The 21,911-nt window shown below is 34.7% G+C and overlaps 1 protein-coding gene across 5 annotated transcripts in view; it reads right to left on the bottom strand.

Moving 5' to 3' along the window:
* Nucleotides 1-21,911, bottom strand: part of kcnab2a (potassium voltage-gated channel subfamily A regulatory beta subunit 2a) — a gene marked incomplete at its 5' end in the record, with an annotated part of 88,326 nt that overhangs the window by 22,672 nt on the left and 43,743 nt on the right. For 4 of the 5 annotated variants that reach the window (XM_083892276.1, XM_083892277.1, XM_083892274.1 and 1 more), the window contains 8 exons: nt 12,448-12,536; nt 15,805-15,925; nt 17,633-17,727; nt 19,111-19,231; nt 19,394-19,479; nt 20,812-20,898; nt 21,071-21,114; nt 21,363-21,407. In XM_083892276.1, the coding sequence (XP_083748402.1) occupies nt 12,448-12,536; nt 15,805-15,925; nt 17,633-17,727; nt 19,111-19,231; nt 19,394-19,479; nt 20,812-20,898; nt 21,071-21,114; nt 21,363-21,407 (688 nt within the window). The remainder of the gene's footprint in view (nt 1-12,447; nt 12,537-15,804; nt 15,926-17,632; nt 17,728-19,110; nt 19,232-19,393; nt 19,480-20,811; nt 20,899-21,070; nt 21,115-21,362; nt 21,408-21,911) is intronic. The other variant, XM_083892278.1, reaches the window with a different exon arrangement.

Below are 21,911 nucleotides of genomic sequence, written 5' to 3'. Positions count from 1 at the left end.
TACTTTTGGTCCAAAATGTGACCAAAACGTCATACTATACTATGTCGTCGACTGCAATGTCATACTACACTATTTTGTCCAAAACCTGACCATTTTTTTGAAAAAAAACTTTTGGTCCAAAATTTGACAAAAACGTCATACTATACTATGTCGTCCAAAATCTGAATTATTTTTTTAAATTATTTTTTTAGCCCAAAATGTGACCAAAAAGTCATACTATACTATGTCGTCGACCTCAATGTCATACTAGACTATTTCGTCCAAAATCTGACCATTTTTTTGAAAAAAAACTTTTGGTCCAAAATTTGACAAAAACGTCATACTATACTATGTCGTCCAAAATCTGAATTCTTTTTTTAAATTATTTTTTTAGCCCAAACTGTGACCAAAACGTCATACTATACTATGTCGTAGACCTCAATGTCATACTAGACAATTTCGTCCAAAATCGGACCATTTTTTTGAAAAAAAACTTTTGGTCCAAAATTTGACAAAAACGTCATACTATACTATGTCGTCCAAAATCTGAATTATTTTTTTTAATTATTTTTTTAGCCCAAAATGTGACCAAAAAGTCATACTATACTATGTCGTCGACCTCAATGTCATACTAGACTATTTCGTCCAAAATCTGACCATTTTTTTGAAAAAATACTTTTGGTCCAAAATTTGACAAAAACGTCATACTATACTATGTCGTCCAAAATCTGAATTATTTTTTTTTATTATTTTTTTAGCCCAAAATGTGACCAAAACCTCATACTATACAATGTCGTCGACTGCAATGTCATACTACAATATTTTGTCCAAAACCTGACCATTTTTTTGAAAAAAAACTTTTGGTCCAAAATTTGACAAAAACGTCATACTATACTATGTCGTCCAAAATCTGAATTATTTTTTTAGCCCAAAATGTGACCAAAAAGTCATACTTTACTATGTCATTGACCTCAATGTCATACTACACTATTTCGTCCAAAATCTGACAATTTTTTTGAAAAAAAAACTTTTGGTCCAAAATTTGACAAAAACGTCATACTACACTATGTCGTCCAAAATCTGAATTATTTTTTTTAAATTTTTTTTAGCCCAAAATGTGACCAAAACGTCATACTATACTATGTCGTCGACCTCAATGTCATACTAGACTATTTCGTCCAAAATCGGACAATTTTTTTGAAAAAAAAGCTTTTGGTCCAAAATTTGACAAAAACGTCATACTATACTATGTCGTCCAAAATCTGAATTATTTTTTTAGCCCAAAATGTGACCAAAAAGTCAAACTTTACTATGTCATTGACCTCAATGTCATACTACACTATTTCGTCCAAAATCTGACAATTTTTTTGAAAAAAAAACTTTTGGTCCAAAATTTGACAAAAACGTCATACTACACTATGTCGTCCAAAATCTGAATTATTTTTTTAAAAAATTTTTTAGCCCAAAATGTGACCAAAACGTCATACTATACTATGTCGTCGACCTCAATGTCATACTAGACTATTTCGTCCAAAATCGGACAATTTTTTTGAAAAAAAAGCTTTTGGTCCAAAATTTGACAAAAACGTCATACTATACTATGTCGTCCAAAATCTGAATTATTTTTTTAGCCCAAAATGAGACCAAATAGTCATACTATACTATGTCGTCGACCTCAATGTCATACTAGACAATTTCGTCCAAAATCTGACAACTTTTTTGAAAAAATACTTTTGGTCCAAAATTTGATAAAAACGTCATACTATACTATGTCGTCCAAAATCTGAATTATTTTTTTTAATTATTTTTTTTTTGCCCTGAATGTGACCAAAAAGTCATACTATACTATGTCGTCGAGCTCAATTTCATACTAGACAATTTCGTCCAAAATCTGACAATCTTTTTGAAAAAAAACTTTTGGTCCAAAATGTGACAAAAACGTCATACTATACTATGTCGTCGACTGCAATGTCATACTACACTATTTTGTCCAAAACCTGACCATTTTTTTGAAAAAAAACTTTTGGTCCAAAATTTGACAAAAACGTCATACTATACTATGTCGTCCAAAATCTGAATTATTTTTTTTAATTATTTTTTTAGCCCAAAATGTGACCAAAAAGTCATACTATACTATGTCGTCGACCTCAATGTCATACTAGACAATTTCGTCCAAAATCTGACAACTTTTTTGAAAAAATACTTTTGGTCCAAAATTTGACAAAAACGTCATACTATACTATGTCGTCCAAAATCTGAATTATTTTTTTAGCCCAAACTGTGACCAAAACGTCATACTATACTATGTCGTAGACCTCAATGTCATACTAGACAATTTCGTCCAAAATCGGACCATTTTTTTGAAAAAAAAGCTTTTGGTCCAAAATTTGACAAAAACGTCATACTATACTATGTCGTCCAAAATCTGAATTATTTTTTTTTATTTTTTTTTTAGCCCAAAATGTGACCAAAAAGTCATACTATACTATGTCGTCGACCTCAATGTCATACTAGACTATTTCGTCCAAAATCTGACCATTTTTTTGAAAAAAAACTTTTGGTCCAAAATTTGACAAAAACATCATACTATACTATGTCGTCCAAAATCTGAATTATTTTTTTTAATTTGTTTTTTAGCCCAAAATGTGACCAAAAAGTCATACTATACTATGTTGTCGACCTCAATGTCATACTAGACTATTTCGTCCAAAATCTGACCATTTTTTTGAAAAAATACTTTTGGTCCAAAATGTGACCAAAACGTCATACTATACTATGTCGTCCAAAATCTGAATAATTTTTTTAAATTATTTTTTTAGCCCAAAATGTGACCAAAAAGTCATACTATACTATGTCGTCAACCTCAATGTCATACTAGACTATTTCGTCCAAAATCTGACCATTTTTTTGAAAAAAATACTTTTGGTCCAAAATGTGACCAAAACGTCATACTATACTATGTCGTCGACTGCAATGTCATACTACACTATTTTGTCCAAAACCTGACCATTTTTTTGAAAAAAAACTTTTGGTCCAAAATTTGACAAAAACGTCATACTATACTATGTCGTCCAAAATCTGAATTATTTTTTTAAATTATTTTTTTAGCCCAAAATGTGACCAAAAAGTCATACTATACTATGTCGTCGACCTCAATGTCATACTAGACTATTTCGTCCAAAATCTGACCATTTTTTTGAAAAAAAACTTTTGGTCCAAAATTTGACAAAAACGTCATACTATACTATGTCGTCCAAAATCTGAATTCTTTTTTTAAATTATTTTTTTAGCCCAAACTGTGACCAAAACGTCATACTATACTATGTCGTAGACCTCAATGTCATACTAGACAATTTCGTCCAAAATCGGACCATTTTTTTGAAAAAAAACTTTTGGTCCAAAATTTGACAAAAACGTCATACTATACTATGTCGTCCAAAATCTGAATTATTTTTTTTAATTATTTTTTTAGCCCAAAATGTGACCAAAAAGTCATACTATACTATGTCGTCGACCTCAATGTCATACTAGACTATTTCGTCCAAAATCTGACCATTTTTTTGAAAAAATACTTTTGGTCCAAAATTTGACAAAAACGTCATACTATACTATGTCGTCCAAAATCTGAATTATTTTTTTTTATTATTTTTTTAGCCCAAAATGTGACCAAAACCTCATACTATACAATGTCGTCGACTGCAATGTCATACTACAATATTTTGTCCAAAACCTGACCATTTTTTTGAAAAAAAACTTTTGGTCCAAAATTTGACAAAAACGTCATACTATACTATGTCGTCCAAAATCTGAATTATTTTTTTAGCCCAAAATGTGACCAAAAAGTCATACTTTACTATGTCATTGACCTCAATGTCATACTACACTATTTCGTCCAAAATCTGACAATTTTTTTGAAAAAAAAACTTTTGGTCCAAAATTTGACAAAAACGTCATACTACACTATGTCGTCCAAAATCTGAATTATTTTTTTAAAATTTTTTTTAGCCCAAAATGTGACCAAAACGTCATACTATACTATGTCGTCGACCTCAATGTCATACTAGACTATTTCGTCCAAAATCGGACAATTTTTTTGAAAAAAAAGCTTTTGGTCCAAAATTTGACAAAAACGTCATACTATACTATGTCGTCCAAAATCTGAATTATTTTTTTAGCCCAAAATGAGACCAAATAGTCATACTATACTATGTCGTCGACCTCAATGTCATACTAGACAATTTCGTCCAAAATCTGACAACTTTTTTGAAAAAATACTTTTGGTCCAAAATTTGATAAAAACGTCATACTATACTATGTCGTCCAAAATCTGAATTATTTTTTTTAATTATTTTTTTTTTGCCCTGAATGTGACCAAAAAGTCATACTATACTATGTCGTCGAGCTCAATTTCATACTAGACAATTTCGTCCAAAATCTGACAATCTTTTTGAAAAAAAACTTTTGGTCCAAAATGTGACAAAAACGTCATACTATACTATGTCGTCGACTGCAATGTCATACTACACTATTTTGTCCAAAACCTGACCATTTTTTTGAAAAAAAACTTTTGGTCCAAAATTTGACAAAAACGTCATACTATACTATGTCGTCCAAAATCTGAATTATTTTTTTTAATTATTTTTTTAGCCCAAAATGTGACCAAAAAGTCATACTATACTATGTCGTCGACCTCAATGTCATACTAGACAATTTCGTCCAAAATCTGACAACTTTTTTGAAAAAATACTTTTGGTCCAAAATTTGACAAAAACGTCATACTATACTATGTCGTCCAAAATCTGAATTATTTTTTTAAATTATTTTTTTAGCCCTGAATGTGACCAAAAAGTCATACTATACTATGTCGTCGACCTCAATGTCATACTAGACAATTTCGTCCTAAATCTGACAACTTTTTTGAAAAAATACTTTTGGTCCAAAATTTGACAAAAACGTCATACTATACTATGTCGTCCAAAATCTGAATTATTTTTTTAAATTATTTTTTTAGCCCTGAATGTGACCAAAAAGTCATACTATACTATGTCGTCGACCTCAATGTCATACTAGACTATTTCGTCCAAAATCTGACCATTTTTTTGAAAAAATACTTTTGGTCCAAAATTTGACAAAAACGTCATACTATACTATGTCGTCCAAAATCTGAATTATTTTTTTAAATTATTTTTTTAGCCCTGAATGTGACCAAAAAGTCATACTATACTATGTCGTCGACCTCAATGTCATACTAGACAATTTCGTCCTAAATCTGACAACTTTTTTGAAAAAATACTTTTGGTCCAAAATTTGACAAAAACGTCATACTATACTATGTCGTCCAAAATCTGAATTATTTTTTTTAATTATTTTTTTAGCCCTGAATGTGACCAAAAAGTCATACTATACTATGTCGTCGACCTCAATGTCATACTAGACTATTTCGTCCAAAATCTGACCATTTTTTTGAAAAAAAAGCTTTTGGTCCAAAATTTGACAAAAACGTCATACTATACTATGTCGTCCAAAATCTGAATTATTTTTTTAAATTTTTTTTTAGCCCAAAATGTGACCAAAACGTCATACTATACTATGTCGTCGACCTCAATGTCATACTAGACTATTTCGTCCAAAATCTGACCATTTTTTTGAAAAAAAACTTTTGGTCCAAAATTTGACAAAAACGTCATACTATACTATGTCGTCCAAAATCGGAATTATTTTTTTTTAAGCCCAAAATGTGACCAAAACGTCATACTATACTATGTCGTCGACTGCAATGTCATACTACACTATTATTTTGTCCAAAACCTGACCATTTTTTTGAAAAAAAACTTTTGGTCCAAAATTTGACAAAAACGTCATACTATACTATGTCGTCCAAAATCGGAATTATTTATTTTTATTTTTTTTTTAGCCCAAAATGTGACCAAAACGTCATACTATACTATGTCGTCGACTGCAATGTCATACTACACTATTATTTTGTCCAAAACCTGACCATTTTTTTGAAAAAAAACTTTTGGTCCAAAATTTGACAAAAACGTCATACTATACTATGTCGTCCAAAATCTGAATTATTTTTTTTAATTATTTTTTTAGCCCAAAATGTGACCAAAAAGTCATACTTTACTATGTCGTCGACCTCAATGTCATACTAGACTATTTTGTTCAAAATCTGACAATTTTTTTGAAAAAAAAACTTTTGGTCCAAAATTTGACAAAAACGTCATACTATACTATGTCGTCCAAAATCTGAATTTTTTTTTTTAATTATTTTTTTAGCCCTGAATGTGACCAAAAAGTCATACTATACTATGTCATTGACCTCAATGTCATACTACACTATTTCGTCCAAAATCTGACCATTTTTTTGAAAAAAAAACTTTTGGTCCAAAATTTGACAAAAACGTCATACTATACTATGTCGTCCAAAATCTGAATTTTTTTTTTTAATTATTTTTTTAGCCCTGAATGTGACCAAAAAGTCATACTATACTATGTCGTCGACCTCAATGTCATACAAGACTATTTCGTCCAAAATCTGACCATTCTTTTGAAAAAAAACTTTTGGTCCAAAATTTGACAGAAACATCATACTATACTATGTCGTCCAAAATCTGAATTATTTTTTTTAATTATTTTTTTAGCCCAAAATGTGACCAAAAAGTCATACTATACTATGTCATTGACCTCAATGTCATACTAGACTATTTCGTCCAAAATCTGACAACTTTTTTGAAAAAATACTTTTGGTCCAAAATTTGACAAAAACATCATACTATAATATGTCGTCCAAAATCTGAATTCTTTTTTTTAATTATTTTTTTAGCCCAAAATGTGACCAAAAAGTCATACTATACTATGTCGTCGAGCTCAATGTCATACTAGACAATTTCGTCCAAAATCTGACAATCTTTTTGAAAAAAAACTTTTGGTCCAAAATGTGACAAAAACGTCATACTATACTATGTCGTCCAAAATCTGAATTATTTTTTTTAATAATTTTTTAAGCCCAAAATGTGACCAAAAAGTCATACTTTACTATGTCATTGACCTCAATGTCATACTACACTATTTCGTCCAAAATCTGACCATTTTTTTGAAAAAAAATCTTTTGGTCCAAAATTTGACAAAAACGTCATACGATACTATGTCGTCCAAAATCTGAATTATTTTTTTAAATTATTTTTTTAGCCCAAACTGTGACCAAAACGTCATACTATACTATGTCGTAGACCTCAATGTCAAACTAGACAATTTCGTCCAAAATCGGACCATTTTTTTGAAAAAAAAGCTTTTGGTCCAAAATTTGACAAAAACGTCATACTATACTATGTCGTCCAAAATCTGAATTATCTTTTTAAAAATTTTTTTAGCCCAAAATGTGACCAAAACGTCATACTATACTATGTCGTCGACCTCAATGTCATACTAGACTATTTCGTCCAAAATCTGACAATTTTTTTGAAAAAAAACTTTTGGTCCAAAATTTGACAAAAACGTCATACTATACTATGTCGTCCAAAATCTGAATTATTTTTTTTTATTTTTTTTTTAGCCCAAAATGTGACCAAAAAGTCATACTATACTATGTTGTCGACCTCAATGTCATACTAGACTATTTCGTCCAAAATCTGACCATTTTTTTGAAAAAATACTTTTGGTCCAAAATTTGACAAAAACGTCATACTATACTATGTCTTCCAAAATCTGAATTATTTTTTTTTATTATTTTTTTAGCCCAAAATGTGACCAAAACGTCATACTATACAATGTCGTCGACTGCAATGTCATACTACAATATTTTGTCCAAAACCTGACCATTTTTTTGAAAAAAAACTTTTGGTCCAAAATTTGACAAAAACGTCATACTATACTATGTCGGCCAAAATCTGAATTATTTTTTTAAATTATTTTTTTAGCCCTGAATGTGACCAAAAAGTCATACTATACTATGTCGTCGACCTCAATGTCATACTAGACTATTTCGTCCAAAATCTGACCATTTTTTTGAAAAAATCCTTTTGGTCCAAAATTTGACAAAAACGTCATACTATACTATGTCGTCCAAAATCTGAATTATTTTTTTAAATTATTTTTTTTAGCCCAAAATGTGACCAAAACCTCATACTATACTATGTCGTCGACTGCGATGTCATACTACACTATTTTGTCCAAAACCTGACCATTTTTTTGAAAAAAAACTTTTGGTCCAAAATTTGACAAAAACGTCATACTATACTATGTCGTCCAAAATCTGAATTATTTTTTTAAATTATTTTTTTAGCCCAAAATGTGACCAAAAAGTCATACTATACTATGTCGTCGACCTCAATGTCATACTAGACAATTTCGTCCAAAATCTGACAACTTTTTTGAAAAAAAACTTTTGGTCCAAAATTTGACAAAAACGTCATACTATACTATGTCGTCCAAAATCTGAATTATTTTTTTTAATTATTTTTTTAGCCCAAAATGTGACCAAAAAGTCATACTATACTATGTCGTCGACCTCAATGTCATACTAGACAATTTCGTCCAAAATCTGACAACTTTTTTGAAAAAATACTTTTGGTCCAAAATTTGACAAAAACGTCATTCTATACTATGTCGTCCAAAATCTGAATTATTTTTTTGAATTATTTTTTTAGCCCTGAATGTGACCAAAAAGTCATACTATACTATGTCGTCGACCTCAATGTCATACTAGACTATTTCGTCCAAAATCTGACCATTTTTTTGAAAAAATACTTTTGGTCCAAAATTTGACAAAAACGTCATACTATACTATGTCGTCCAAAATCTGAATTATTTTTTTAAATTATTTTTTTTAGCCCAAAATGTGACCAAAACGTCATACTATACTATGTCATCGACTGCAATGTCATACTACACTATTTTGTCCAAAACCTGACCATTTTTTGAAAAAAAACCTTTGGTCCAAAATTTGACAAAAACGTCATACTATACTATGTCGTCCAAAATCTGAATTACTTTTTTTAATTATTTTTTTAGCCCAAAATGTCACCAAAAAGTCATACTATACTATGTCGTCGACCTCAATGTCATACTAGACAATTTCGTCCAAAATCTGACAACTTTTTTGAAAAAATACTTTTGGTCCAAAATTTGACAAAAACGTCATACTATACTATGTCGTCCAAAATCTGAATTATTTTTTTAAATTATTTTTTTAGCCCTGAATGTGACCAAAAAGTCATACTATACTATGTCGTCGACCTCAATGTCATACAAGACTATTTCGTCCAAAATCTGACCATTCTTTTGAAAAAAAACTTTTGGTCCAAAATTTGACAGAAACATCATACTATACTATGTCGTCCAAAATCGAAACCTTTTTTGAATTTTTTTTTTTTGCCCAAAATGTGACCAAAACGTCATACTATACTATGTCGTCGAACTCAATGTCATACTACACTATTTCGTCCAAAATCTGACCATTTTTTGGGAAAAAAACTTTTGGTCCAAAATTTGACAAAAATGTCATATGTCGTCCAAAATTTGAGGAAAACATCATGTCATACCAGGTAGCTGTTATAGCTCAGTGGTAAAGTCTCAGACTTTGATGTAGAGAGCTGGGGTTCGAATCCCAGTCATGACAGGTAAGCTTATATCCAGTGCAGCCCCTAAATGCTCCTCGACTACTCAGATGTGCGACATACTATTCTATTTTGTGGAAATTTTTTGAAAAAATGTTTTGGCCCAAAATTTGACAAAAAACAACAGACTATACTATGTCGTCCAAAATCTGAATTATTTTTTTTAATTATTTTTTTAGCCCAAAATGTGACCAAAAAGTCATACTATACTATGTCGTCGACCTCAATGTCATACTAGACTATTTCGTCCAAAATCTGACCATTTTTTTGAAAAAAACTTTTGGTCCAGAATTTGACAAAAACGTCATACTATACTATGTCGTCCAAAATGGAAACATTTTTTGAATTTTTTTTTTTGCCCAAAGTGTGACCAAAACGTCATACTATACTATGTCGTCCAAAATCTGAATTTTTTTTAAAATTATTTTTTTAGCCCGAAATGTGACCAAAACGTCATACTATACTATGTCCTCGACCTCAATGTGATACTAGACTATTTCGTCCAAAATCTGACCTTTTTTCCTTTTTTTTTAAACTTTGGACGACATAGTATAGTATGTCGTTTTTTGTCAAATCTTGGAGGACATAGTATGTTGTTTTGTCCAATTTTTGGGCCAAAACATTTTTTCAAAAAATGTCCACAAAATAGAATAGTATGTCGCACATCTGAGAAGTTCGAGGAGCATTTAGGGGTTCAAAATTTGACAAAAACGTCATAGTATACTATGTAGTACAAAAACATCATAGCTCGTATTAACACCTGATGTAGGAAAAATCTTGATTCATGTCTAAATAGAGTAGTACAAGGTTATGTAGAATAAGGTGTTAATACCTGCTTAATGATTACTAATAAAGGGTTAGTATGCTACTTATATATGTTAGTAAGCACCTAGTTAATGGTGAATATGTGTTCTCTAATCTAAGCGTATATTCTATTAAAATTGTACCCTTTAATAATGGTCTGAAACAGACGTGTAATCCATTTTATGATAATTTAATTCAATGCAAATGTTCCGTGTTGAAAAAGTGAAAAAAAAAAAAAGTAATTTAGTCTCAAGTTTTTCGACAGCAAGAACACATGAACACACAGATAAAAGAAAAAAAAAGAAAAAAAAAGTAATACTCATGTGGACTGAGTCTATTTCGGGGTCTAAGGCATACAATTCCCAGTAAAATGAGAAGTACAAAGCCCTGGGGAAATGTGAGCGTAGCATTTCAAAGCCCAAACATCAAATGGGCCAAACACACACACACAAATACACACAGCATCAGAAAGGAAGTGCAGTGATGATCTTTACTGCAGGCCAGACATAATGTGAGGAGAAGAGGTAACCCCCCCCCCCCCTCCCCACCACCAGCCTGAAAACCCCATTAAAGGAGTGCATCTTATCAGGAGGAGGAAGAAGAGCCCGTCAGTTGCTTCCAATCCCCCTGGCAACTGATACTCGGCTGACCTTATTAACTCGGTACAGTAAAGAACTCAAGTGTGCAGCGGTAAAAAGTGCCCAAGAGGCTCAGCTGTACCGAGAGGAGGAGGAGGAGGAGGAGGAGGAGGAGGCTACGGACTGTAAAATCACATAAGAGCTGATGAAAAGGGGTCAGGTAACATTTTCTCAAACTAAAGTGACTGAATGTCTCTCTATCTCGTGCCTTGTCCATTTAAACTTCAGTATTTCAAACATATTTAACAGCATTTCATTCATTTTAGTTCTCAAACTTGTAATTTCTTTATCTATTCTTATATTTAAGTCCATTTGACGTCATCAGGACATCCTTTAATGAGCTCAACTTATTTATTTATTTATGAGGACAAGAGGAAAAAGCTGCTTATATATGTCAATAATCAGCGATTAGAGGCTAAAAATACAAATGAATTAACAATAAACAGCAGGAATAAAAGAAGAGACAATAAGTAAATACTAATACATGGGGACCATGTTCGGGACCGGGCATAATGTCCTCTCAAGGAAAAATGTCCCCACAAAAAAGGTGTATTGCGAGGGGTTGGTCCTCACAAGCATAGAAAGACAAGCTCATACACACACACACACACACACACACATTCTTGTACTTGCTGCATACTGAGGACCAGCATTTCCACTTTATAAATCAACACAATTACAAATATCTACTCCATGAATGACATCTATAAAGAACTACTGGTTGCAGTACCATAACAGGTCTGCAGGTGGAGCCCCATTATACTATGTCGTCCAAAATTTGAAAAAAAAATGTGACCCAAAATGTTTTGTCCAGAATAAGACAAAAACGTCATACTATACTATGTTGTCCAAAATTTGAAAAAAACAATTTGACCCAAAATTTTTGGTCCAAAATTTGACAAAAACGTCATACTATAATTATTATGTCGTCCAAAATTTGAAAAAAAAATTGACCGAAATTTTTTGGTCCAAAATTTGACAAAAACGTCATACTAATCTATGTCGTCCAAAATTTGAAGAAAAAAATTTGACCCAAAATTTTTGGTCCAATATTTGACAAAAACGTCATACTATACTATGTCGTCCAAAATTAGATTTTTTTGTTTTGACAAATTGAGTATAGCATGTTATAGCAACCTAAGGAAGTGATTTCAATGAAAACAAAGTGAGGACCGGCCAAAATGTCCTCACTCCGTAAAAATGACCTCACTTTGTTGTTTAAAAACCCTCACTGGTCCTCAGTATGCTGCAAGTACAAGAACACACACACACACACACACACACACACACACACACACACACACACACACACACACACACACACACACACACACACACACACACACACACACACACACACACACACACACACACACACACACACACACAGTAGAGTAGTCTCTCACCTGTATCGCTCCTATGTTCTCCATCAGCTGGTCAGTGCTGGATGCCCCTAAAAGGACAGAGCTCACCCCCTCGTTCCGTAGGCACCACGCTGCAGGAGAACCAGTAAACAGCAATGACATCTCCACCATGGCTATGGACACACTATCACACACTAATAACACAGCAATCCTCACTCAAACACACACACACGCGCACACACACAGCGCTACAGCTGCACACAATGTAAACACACAACACGGCATTTCCCTTTAAAACTAAAACTCAACACTGAAACTCTCCAGGTGTGGAGGGAAACATTCAGGTCCTTTAGCAAAGGGGAAAAGTAACGTGTCTTAAGAATACACAAGAATTAGCAGCTAAATGTACTTTTAGAGAACTAATTATTGATTCCCTTTAACACCAAGCGCCGTTATGCTAAAGTCAATATGTGGTCAATGCAGTAATTTCTCATGCCGTTGCAAGAAAACCGTCGAGTCAGCGTCTTTGTCCCCAGAGAGGAGAGAGTTGGAAAAACACCTGAACATAAGTTCAGCCTGTTTTTGGACAAAAACCCAAATAAATGTTATTTTAAAGAAAATTTCAAATTTCAAATTTAACACGCAAAATCCGCTGTTCATGTAGAACTACAATGTTTTTCCTGAATAAAACTTTGTTTTTTCTTCATTTTAAATTGTTAATACACTATTTTAACATGCAGGAAATTAAAAATAACTGCCAGATATTGAACGTTATTCTGTAAAAATGGGCAAAATCACTTAGTTAAAGGACATTTTCTGGCCATTTTCTGGTTAAAAACAGTTTATCTTTGATTTCTAATCGATAATTATTTATACATTACTATTTTAACAGCTATAGATGAAAATGTTTATCACACTTTTTAATTTTAATTACTTACAGCTCACCATAATATAAAATGACAGGTTTTAAGTGCTGGATATTGGCTCTTAAAAATAGATAATTCAACTACTTGTTAGTCGTCAGTGTGGCTTACTGCCAATAATGTAGAAATTGGACCTTTTTGGGGGGATTTTAAAGAAACACACACACATTCACAGTGAGGACACTCATAAAACATTCTAAATGCCTAACCTTAATCCTAAAACCAAGTCTTAAGCCTCAAAAAGCACTTTTAGGAGTAGAGAAAATGTCCTCACTTTGCCCCAAAATGTCCTCACTCCCTGTGGTTGACAAGTTATTTTGGTCCTCACAAAGAAACCCGATACACAAACTTTCTGTGTGGTGTTGTTGTCGTCGTATAATTTTAGTCATAATTTTAAGCTGTATTACGCGACGCGACTGTCTGGCTTTTGCTATGGAGGATGATACACATGAAAAACAGATTACAGCATACGGAGACCGAGATTAATGATGTAAAAAATAAGTGAGATTATAGCTCGGCACAAATCCTCCACCAAAAAAAAACAAACATCGAAATTAAAAACAATTGAAGCTCTTTCAGGAGACCGATGTTAGGAAAGTCTTCCCTGAGGCCGCTGACATACTCACACATCATCTACCGACTCTTTTATTCTCTTGAGAATTTACCACCTGTTTCCAGCGGCACTCGCTCGCCGTCCGCGTCGAGCCAAAGGCACAAAAGGTCACGTTGTTTTCATTACCTCTATGTTTTTGCCTGTTTATTTATGCGTCAGTATGATTAGCGCAGACGTACCGAAAGGATTTGCACCAACATGTTATGGAAGGACGGCGCACGGTTAGATTTACCGAGGCAAACGCAGGATTATCTTTTTTGCTGGCGATGTTTAGCTCAATTTGACAGGAAAAAATCCAACAGGGAAACAATTTCCCTTTTTTTATCAACTGTACGACAGGGGCACAGATGTACGCGATCGTCTGATCTGCACACAGCCTCGTTCGCTGTTCCAGTGCCACAAGCTACTGCAGACATAAATCTCGTGTTGCCTTCAGGAGCGCTGGAAGGATTTATGGTAATTGGGAGAGAGGAGGGTGTCCACTAATGGACCGTGAAACCTAATCTATGACATTGCATTACAGCCGGAGTGAAAAATCTGCAGTGATCTGCCGTCGACGGGAACCAGAGGAGTCCCAGATTTACGCGTCTCCTTCGCGTCCGGAATGCTTTTTTTAAAAGCCCTCGCAGGAGTGCACACGCACGTCTTAGGGGCTTTGCACGTTCTCACTTTATACGTCAGCGCTGAATCAATATCTGTCGCTCAGTGGATTTATGTCGGGGACGCTGTTTTTTTCTTTTTTTTTTATGCTGAAACTGGGAAACGTCAAATACCCGTTAACAGCGAGGGGGGGGGGGGGGGGGGGGGAACAACCAGACCTGCATAAACAAATATTCAATTACATGTTAAGATCCTTATTAGGTCATAATGTTTTCAAGGCACCGTGTGAGAGGACACACTGTTCATTCTATCACTGGTAACACTTTACATTACAGCAATGTTTTGTGATAGGAATATAATATCATGGTAATAACATCTCATTTCTGTAACAAACACAAATAATAGAAGCTGTTGTGTGGGACATAGAGACGGCTGTAATAATATCTACACTACCGTTCAAAAGTTTGGAGTCACCTATACAATTCTTCTTGTGTTTTCCATTAAAAAGTCACACTTTTATTCATGGAAAGAGTTGTAAAATGAATAGAAAATATAGTCAAGACATTGACAAGATTAGAAATAATGATAATGATAATGACAACAGGTTTTTCTACGCCATTAGCAAACACAATGTACCATTAGAACACTGTAAATGGGCCTCTATACACCTATGTACATATTCCATTAAAAACCAGACGTTTGCAGCTAGAATAGTCGTTTACCACATTAACAATGTATAGAGTGTATTTCTGATTCATTTAATGTTATATTCATTAAAAAAAAAAGTGCTTTTCCTTCAAATATAAGGACATTTCTGTGACCCCAAACTTTTGAACGGTAGTGTATAATATTGTTTTTACCAGGCTGAAAAAGAAGTTGCATTAGAAATAAGATGCCATTACGTTTGCATTACTTCTCATTATCACCATACTTTTACCATGTTGTTACTGTACTGTAAAGTGTTACCCTACGTCTGTTATTGGTTGTCCTGCAGGAGTTAAAGTCATTATTTGTCTTTTATTTTCTTTTTTCCCTTTCTCACCTTTGTCTGTTTCATTTCTAAATAATATATATATATATATTAAAAAAAACCTTTGTTGACGACAACACTCACAGGACAACACAACAACACAAGCAACTGTCAAAGCAGCAGCAGCAGCGGCAGCGGCAGCGGCGAGCGTCGCTGACCTCGGTTTCCGTTCCGAGGCAGAGGGACGGACAGACAGACAGAAAGAGAGAGAGCGGCAGAGTGTATCAGCATACCGATGGCGAGTTGGGGCAGAGTGCAGCCCAGCCGCTCTGCGATTGCCTGCAGCTCTTTCAACTTCGCCTGCTGACGCCGGCCCTCCTCGCTCAAGATCTTGTCCTTCAACCACTGGTAACCCTGTCGAAAACACAGCACACCTGCTCAAAAACGCAGCCCTGCTCACACGGCTGCACCGCGGCGCCTGCCTGTGTCACCAGGGCCCGTTTTTAAACACGTGACTCTGTCTCCTGCTGTCTACACCTCAGAGAGGGGAAACAAAAACCCCCACTGTGCTCAATGAATGCTAAGGAAATGATACTTACAAAGTTACAAACATCAGGAAAAAACGTTAATCGTAATTATTCTTTGTTGGCAAATGATATAGTATCTGAGTATTTTTACACAACTTAATATTACCAAGGATCAGAAAAGATACTTATACTGCACGATAACGCTATCATTTGTAAACACAATACAACCACAAAAGAGCCAAAACACCACAGACATCTACAGGCAACATGGAACTAAACAAGATGCAGCTCATTCCACACATGATTATCAAAGCTATGACACGACACCAACGTGTAGAGCTGAAGTCATGAGCCGGGACGGGAAGTCTCACTGACAGACACAGAGTCCACAAACACACACACACAACATGCTACTACACCACAGGAACACATCGCTGCACTAAAGTCAACTTATAGCTTGTGTCAGAGGTGAGAGAGGCGAGTTGTTTTTATGCTCAGAGTCGTAACGAGGAGTCTTGTGTTGGATAAAATTAGACAAAAGGTGTTTTGTCTAATTTACTGAGTAATTTAAAGCTCCCATAGACCGGACATTCTTAATTAACGCTGTTTTTTTGGTGTGTATCTGCACCGTTACCTCGTTTATGAAGCCCGTTTATGATTCCGGGCACATCCGGTTGCGTACATTGAACCGCAGAAGAAGAAGAACGTCCGTTGTGGAGGTGTTTCACGAGCGACAGTGTCTTCTGACTCTGGGTTAAAGGGACTGCGGCGGGGAGTCGTGATGAAGCTATTTTTAAACACTGTTAAAACAATGTTTTGATAATGAGTAGCAGTGCAGCCACCGTTCCAGAAGGGGGAGCTGCGCTTCTGAGAGCTGGTGTGCTAATTACGTCACCTCCAGGTATTGGCCAATCACAAGACAGTTGGGAAAGCTCTACGCTGGCTGGCCAATCACAACACAGTCTGTCTTCCGGGGGTGAGATTTCAGGCTGAAACATCGCGACTGACGAGAGCTTCAGTGAGGAGAGATTTTTATCGAACTAGGAGGTTTTTGACCATAAAAACAAGTTAATGTATGTAAGTAGACCTCCACAACTCACATATATGTGCGATAGGACCACTCTATGGGAGCTTTAAAAGGAAATATTCCACTGACTTTTTGATTACTTGCTTTGTTAAATAATAAAAAAAATATCTACCAATTTAATTATTCCGTTTCAATGTTGTGCCGTTCAGAGTCAAACCAGAAACAATTCCTTCATTGTGCAAACACATATTTAACGGTACTGTTATTGTTCTGTGTGAGCGCACCGTTTGTGCACACGCACTGTTTGTGCTCACGCGCGTTAAGGTGACACCAGAGGGCAAACAGCGTCTAACATCGCTGATAGTGAAAGAGGGTAAACAGTGTGCATGGTTTCAAACACAGATACACGGCGTGCACAGTGTTTACAGAACCTGAAAGACACAAACACACACGATGAACACAACACAACCAGCAAAAATCACAATGGTGACAGAAGCACACGTCATTACAGTGAGAGGATAAAAAAAATAAATAGAGAAACACAAAGAGTGTTTAAAGTCTGTCTACCTTCAGTGAGGCCCGAGAGTAAGGAGGCACTCGGCCGTCATATTTCCCTGAGATGATCCCACAGGCCAGTGGTGACCATGTCATGGCCCCCACACCTGAGAACACAAACAACATGATCGTCAATCCACGGATGCACGATGTTGGACTTTTTGCTGATACATCTTTCCTTTTGCTCAACTGCAGAAGCCATTTAGTCTCTTCTGTAGTGAAATTAACAAAATGTTTTATGTCACAGCTGATGTGCACGAGGTAGCAGCTTTTTTCTTCTTAGGATTTTAGTCATTAGTCATAATCGGCGGATGTTGCATATATCTGATATTACATTTTAAAGCCAATCAAAAGGGGTGTGTTTAAAAAGAGCTTTATTTCTACATAAATACATCGCTATGGAAGTAAATCTGTGCCATCTGAGTTTGAATTCCAATTTCTAACACTGAATTTTTTTGCATCGAAATTAGACTTTGAATTTTAAAAACCATCAAATTTCAAGCACTGTTTTTTTTTTGCCATTCATTTTTTTTTCAACGTTGAAATAAATTCAGTGTAAAAAAATTTGATGTCTCAAAAAATTCAGTTGCAAAAAATTCGATGTCTCAAAAAATTCAGTTGCAAAAAATTCGATGTCTCAAAAAATTCAGTTGCAAAAAATTCAATGTCTCAAAAAATTAAGTCTCAAAAAATTCACTTGCAAAAATTCAGTCGCAAAAAATTCACTTGCAAAAACATCAGTTAATATCCGGGTCACCATAGAGAAGCAATCGATCCCTGTCTCAATTCATCCAAGTATAATTTAAGTATCTCGAAGTAGAGCCAAGTGGTCTACTTTCTAAATATGGTCGTCCTAATTAAAGTCCAGTAACTTTTATCTGTTTAAAACATCATCTTTTTGCTACTGGTTTGTAATATCCTAATTCTTCTGTGCTGTTTGTGATGACAGGGTCGTCAGCATGATGACATTTTGCAGTCAGCCAGGCGCTTATTGCATTTACTCAGTTCGTCTGATAGACAACAAGGAGCAGCCAGTGGTGGCGCCACAAATCAAGTTATGAGGTTTAGTATTAAACTGTAATTCATGTATGGCCAATGGAGCGTACGTTGATTGGTGTTGGATGAATTGAGACAGGGATCGATTGCTTCTCTCTGGTGACCTGGATATTAACTGACGTTTTTGCAAGTTAATGTTTTGCGACTGAATTTTTGCAAGTTAATTTTTTGAGACTGAATTTTTTGAGACATCTAATTTTTTGCAACTGAATTTTTTGAGACATCGAATTTTTTGCAAAAGAATTTTTTGAGACATCAAATTTTTTTACACTGAATTTATTTCAACGTTGAAAAAAAATCAATGGCAAAAAAAAAACTTGCTTGAAATTTGATGGTTTTTAAAATTCAAAGTCTAATTTTCGATGCAAAAAAATTCAGTGTTCAGTGCGAATTCAAACTCAGATGGCACAGATTTACTTCTATACATCGCTTACCTATTTTATGGAAGAGCTCAGGTAGCTGCACTTCCACCTTCTCTCTTTGAAACATGTGGTACTCGGCCTGCTCACAGATGGGAGGAATCTGGTTGAACTGCCGTGCAACAGAGTATGCTTCCTACAGGGAAAACACGGAAGAGAGAGGCGACATTACACGTAACAGTGCAAAGAGATTAGTTGACCTAACTTTCAGAATAAAAAAGCAAGCTGCTGAGCAGATGAGAAACTTCAGATACTGAAGTTATGTGTCTTGGGTGACAATGAGTGTAGAGGGACTCACCATTATTTCCATTGGACTCCAGCGGGAAGTTCCCCAGTACATGGCCATGCCCTGATTGATCACATGGGTCATTGCTCGAACCGTTTCTGCAAATAAAAAATACATGAAACAAATCGTTCATAGAATGGCCAATTACAATTATCTGTCATTATGTTTTCTATATCTCACTGTACAACAGTCAATGTCCTGAGATCTCACAAGATTTATATCAGAGTTTCTTTGAGCTATCTTCTCATAAACCTGATTGTTATCATTAGGAAAGCTGTTTTTTTAATCAAAATACTGAGAGATTCATTTTGAAGAACCATATTAACATGAAATCAAAAAGATCCGTCTGTTTTTTTTAATCTGCAACATGCTACAAAAAAGATGAACAAAAATAAATCCGATCACAGCCATGTTTGTCTCAGGAAGTTCGACAAACTACTACAAACAATGAGTTCATGCAAGTTTAATCTCCTATTTTTCTGTCAACTCCTCACTATATTTCATTTAAAGACAACATTTTACCTCTATATCTGACCCTGTGTGACAGAAGTGCTATATCTGACACTATTTGACTGTAATGAATTCCATAGATGATTAGTTTTGCTTCCTACGAGGCCAAAATATCACACGTGCGAGATAATGAGCAGGGAATCATTGACTATAATGATACAGAGTGTAACCAGGTCTCAGTAATCTTCCAAACTACTGGCGATGTACTGTTTCTGAAAGCTCACGGACTAAAAAAAAACAAAGAGATCTCCTATTATCTGGTGGGTGCTTGACTTTTTTTCCCTCCTGTTTATTGACCTTTAGCTATAGCTAGAATAAAATACTCCACATTCTTTTACTACTATGCATTTTAAGACTGAATATTCAGAGCTGTAAGCTATTAAAAAAAAAAAAAAGGCCAGAAAGGCAAAAGAATCACACTGGACTTTTACATCAAACACCACCCACGACTTCTGCCCGACAAGATGCTTAAATACTGTGAAAGAGCCAGAGTCGACGAAGCGTCAGCCTCAGCCGATGAAGACGACCTTTGACCTACGTGAAACCCGGAGAGGAGCTCCAACACCAGAGCAGATGGATACCTTGTGACCAGCTGGGCCTACACACAGTTAGCACTTTGCCATTTAAAAAAAAAAAAAAAAAAAAAAAAAGGTCTCCAGGATCAGAATCTATCCCAATTCTAACTGTGGAGGCAGGAGCGCCAGGACAACCCACAACGTTTAAAAATAGACATTTTTTAGTTACAAGAGGTTTAAGTCTTCACGTTGCAGTAACCATGGAGACTGAAAAGAAGAGCATTTTGTTTTGTGCAATATGACAAAACATAAGGAAAACATGGTTAAAGAGAGTGCGTGAGAGGGAGTATGAAAAAGAACGAAGCAGATGAATGAAAAGTGATTAAAGACAAAAGGGACAATTACCTTCCATGGGTGTATTTGGGTCTGGTCTATTTGCAAAAACTACGTCCACGTAGTCTAACTGCAGTCTTTCTAGAGAGGCTTTTAAACCTAGAAATAAGAAGCATGTTAGTAATAAGTAGTGAATCTCTTCATGAACATGTTAACAGTTATAAACAGAAATGTTTTCTTGGTAACGTGAACAAAGCCAAGTGTACGTCAAGCATGTTCCTTTGATGAAGTGTCAATGTTTAATCCAGTTATTTGGAGCTTTCTGTCTTACCTTCTATAATGTGTTTTCGGGATAAACCTCTTTCGGTCTCTGCTCTGAAAACAAAAAAACAAACCTCAGTATATATATATAAAAAACACTTTCTCTCCATCCAGCATGAAATACATCAAATGTGAAATACGATCTAATAAATGTCTCAGGTCTATTGAGAGCACCTGACAGATCAGTTCAGATGACACATGATCCTGATCATCACCAGCATCATCATCATCTCACAAGTGGAGGAAAAACTGTGCAAGAAAGAGTAAGATTTCTCATTGGGAGACGACCACATGAAACTTACTTTCCACCCCAGAAGATTTTCGTTGTTATCACTAGACTCGAACGTCTATGGAAAATGGAAAAGAGAAAGCACATTAGGGAAGAAACTACGGAAGAGGATTAGGGCCACACAGGCAAAAAATAATTTGAGTTCTGACTTTAAACTCAGAATTATGAGTTTATTCTCAGAAAGTCAGAATTACCAGAATAAAGTCGGAATTCCGAGGTTAAACTCAGAATTCACTCAGATTTTCTGACTTTTAAAACTTTTAAACTCAGAGTTTTAAAAGTCAGAAAGTTTGAGTTTAAACTTGGAATTCAGAGAGTAAAGTTAGAACTCTGAATTTAAAGTCAGAAATTCTGAGTGCAAAGTCAGAAATTCTGAGTTTAAACTCAAAATTATGAGAGTAAAGTTAAAGTTTAAACTTGGAATTCTGAGTTTAAACTCAAAATTATGAGAGTAAAGTTAAAGTTTAAACTTGGAATTCTGAGAATAAAGTCAGAAATCTGAGTTTAAACTCGGAATTCTTAGTTTAATGTCAGAATTCTAAGAATAAAGTCAGACATTCTG

The sequence above is a fragment of the Microchirus variegatus genome, assembly GCF_963457635.1.
Source record: "Microchirus variegatus genome assembly, chromosome: 7".
Classification (NCBI taxonomy): domain Eukaryota; kingdom Metazoa; phylum Chordata; class Actinopteri; order Pleuronectiformes; family Soleidae; genus Microchirus; species Microchirus variegatus.
Note: the sequence above shows the minus strand (reverse complement) of the source record. Positions and strands in the feature narration are given on the sequence as shown.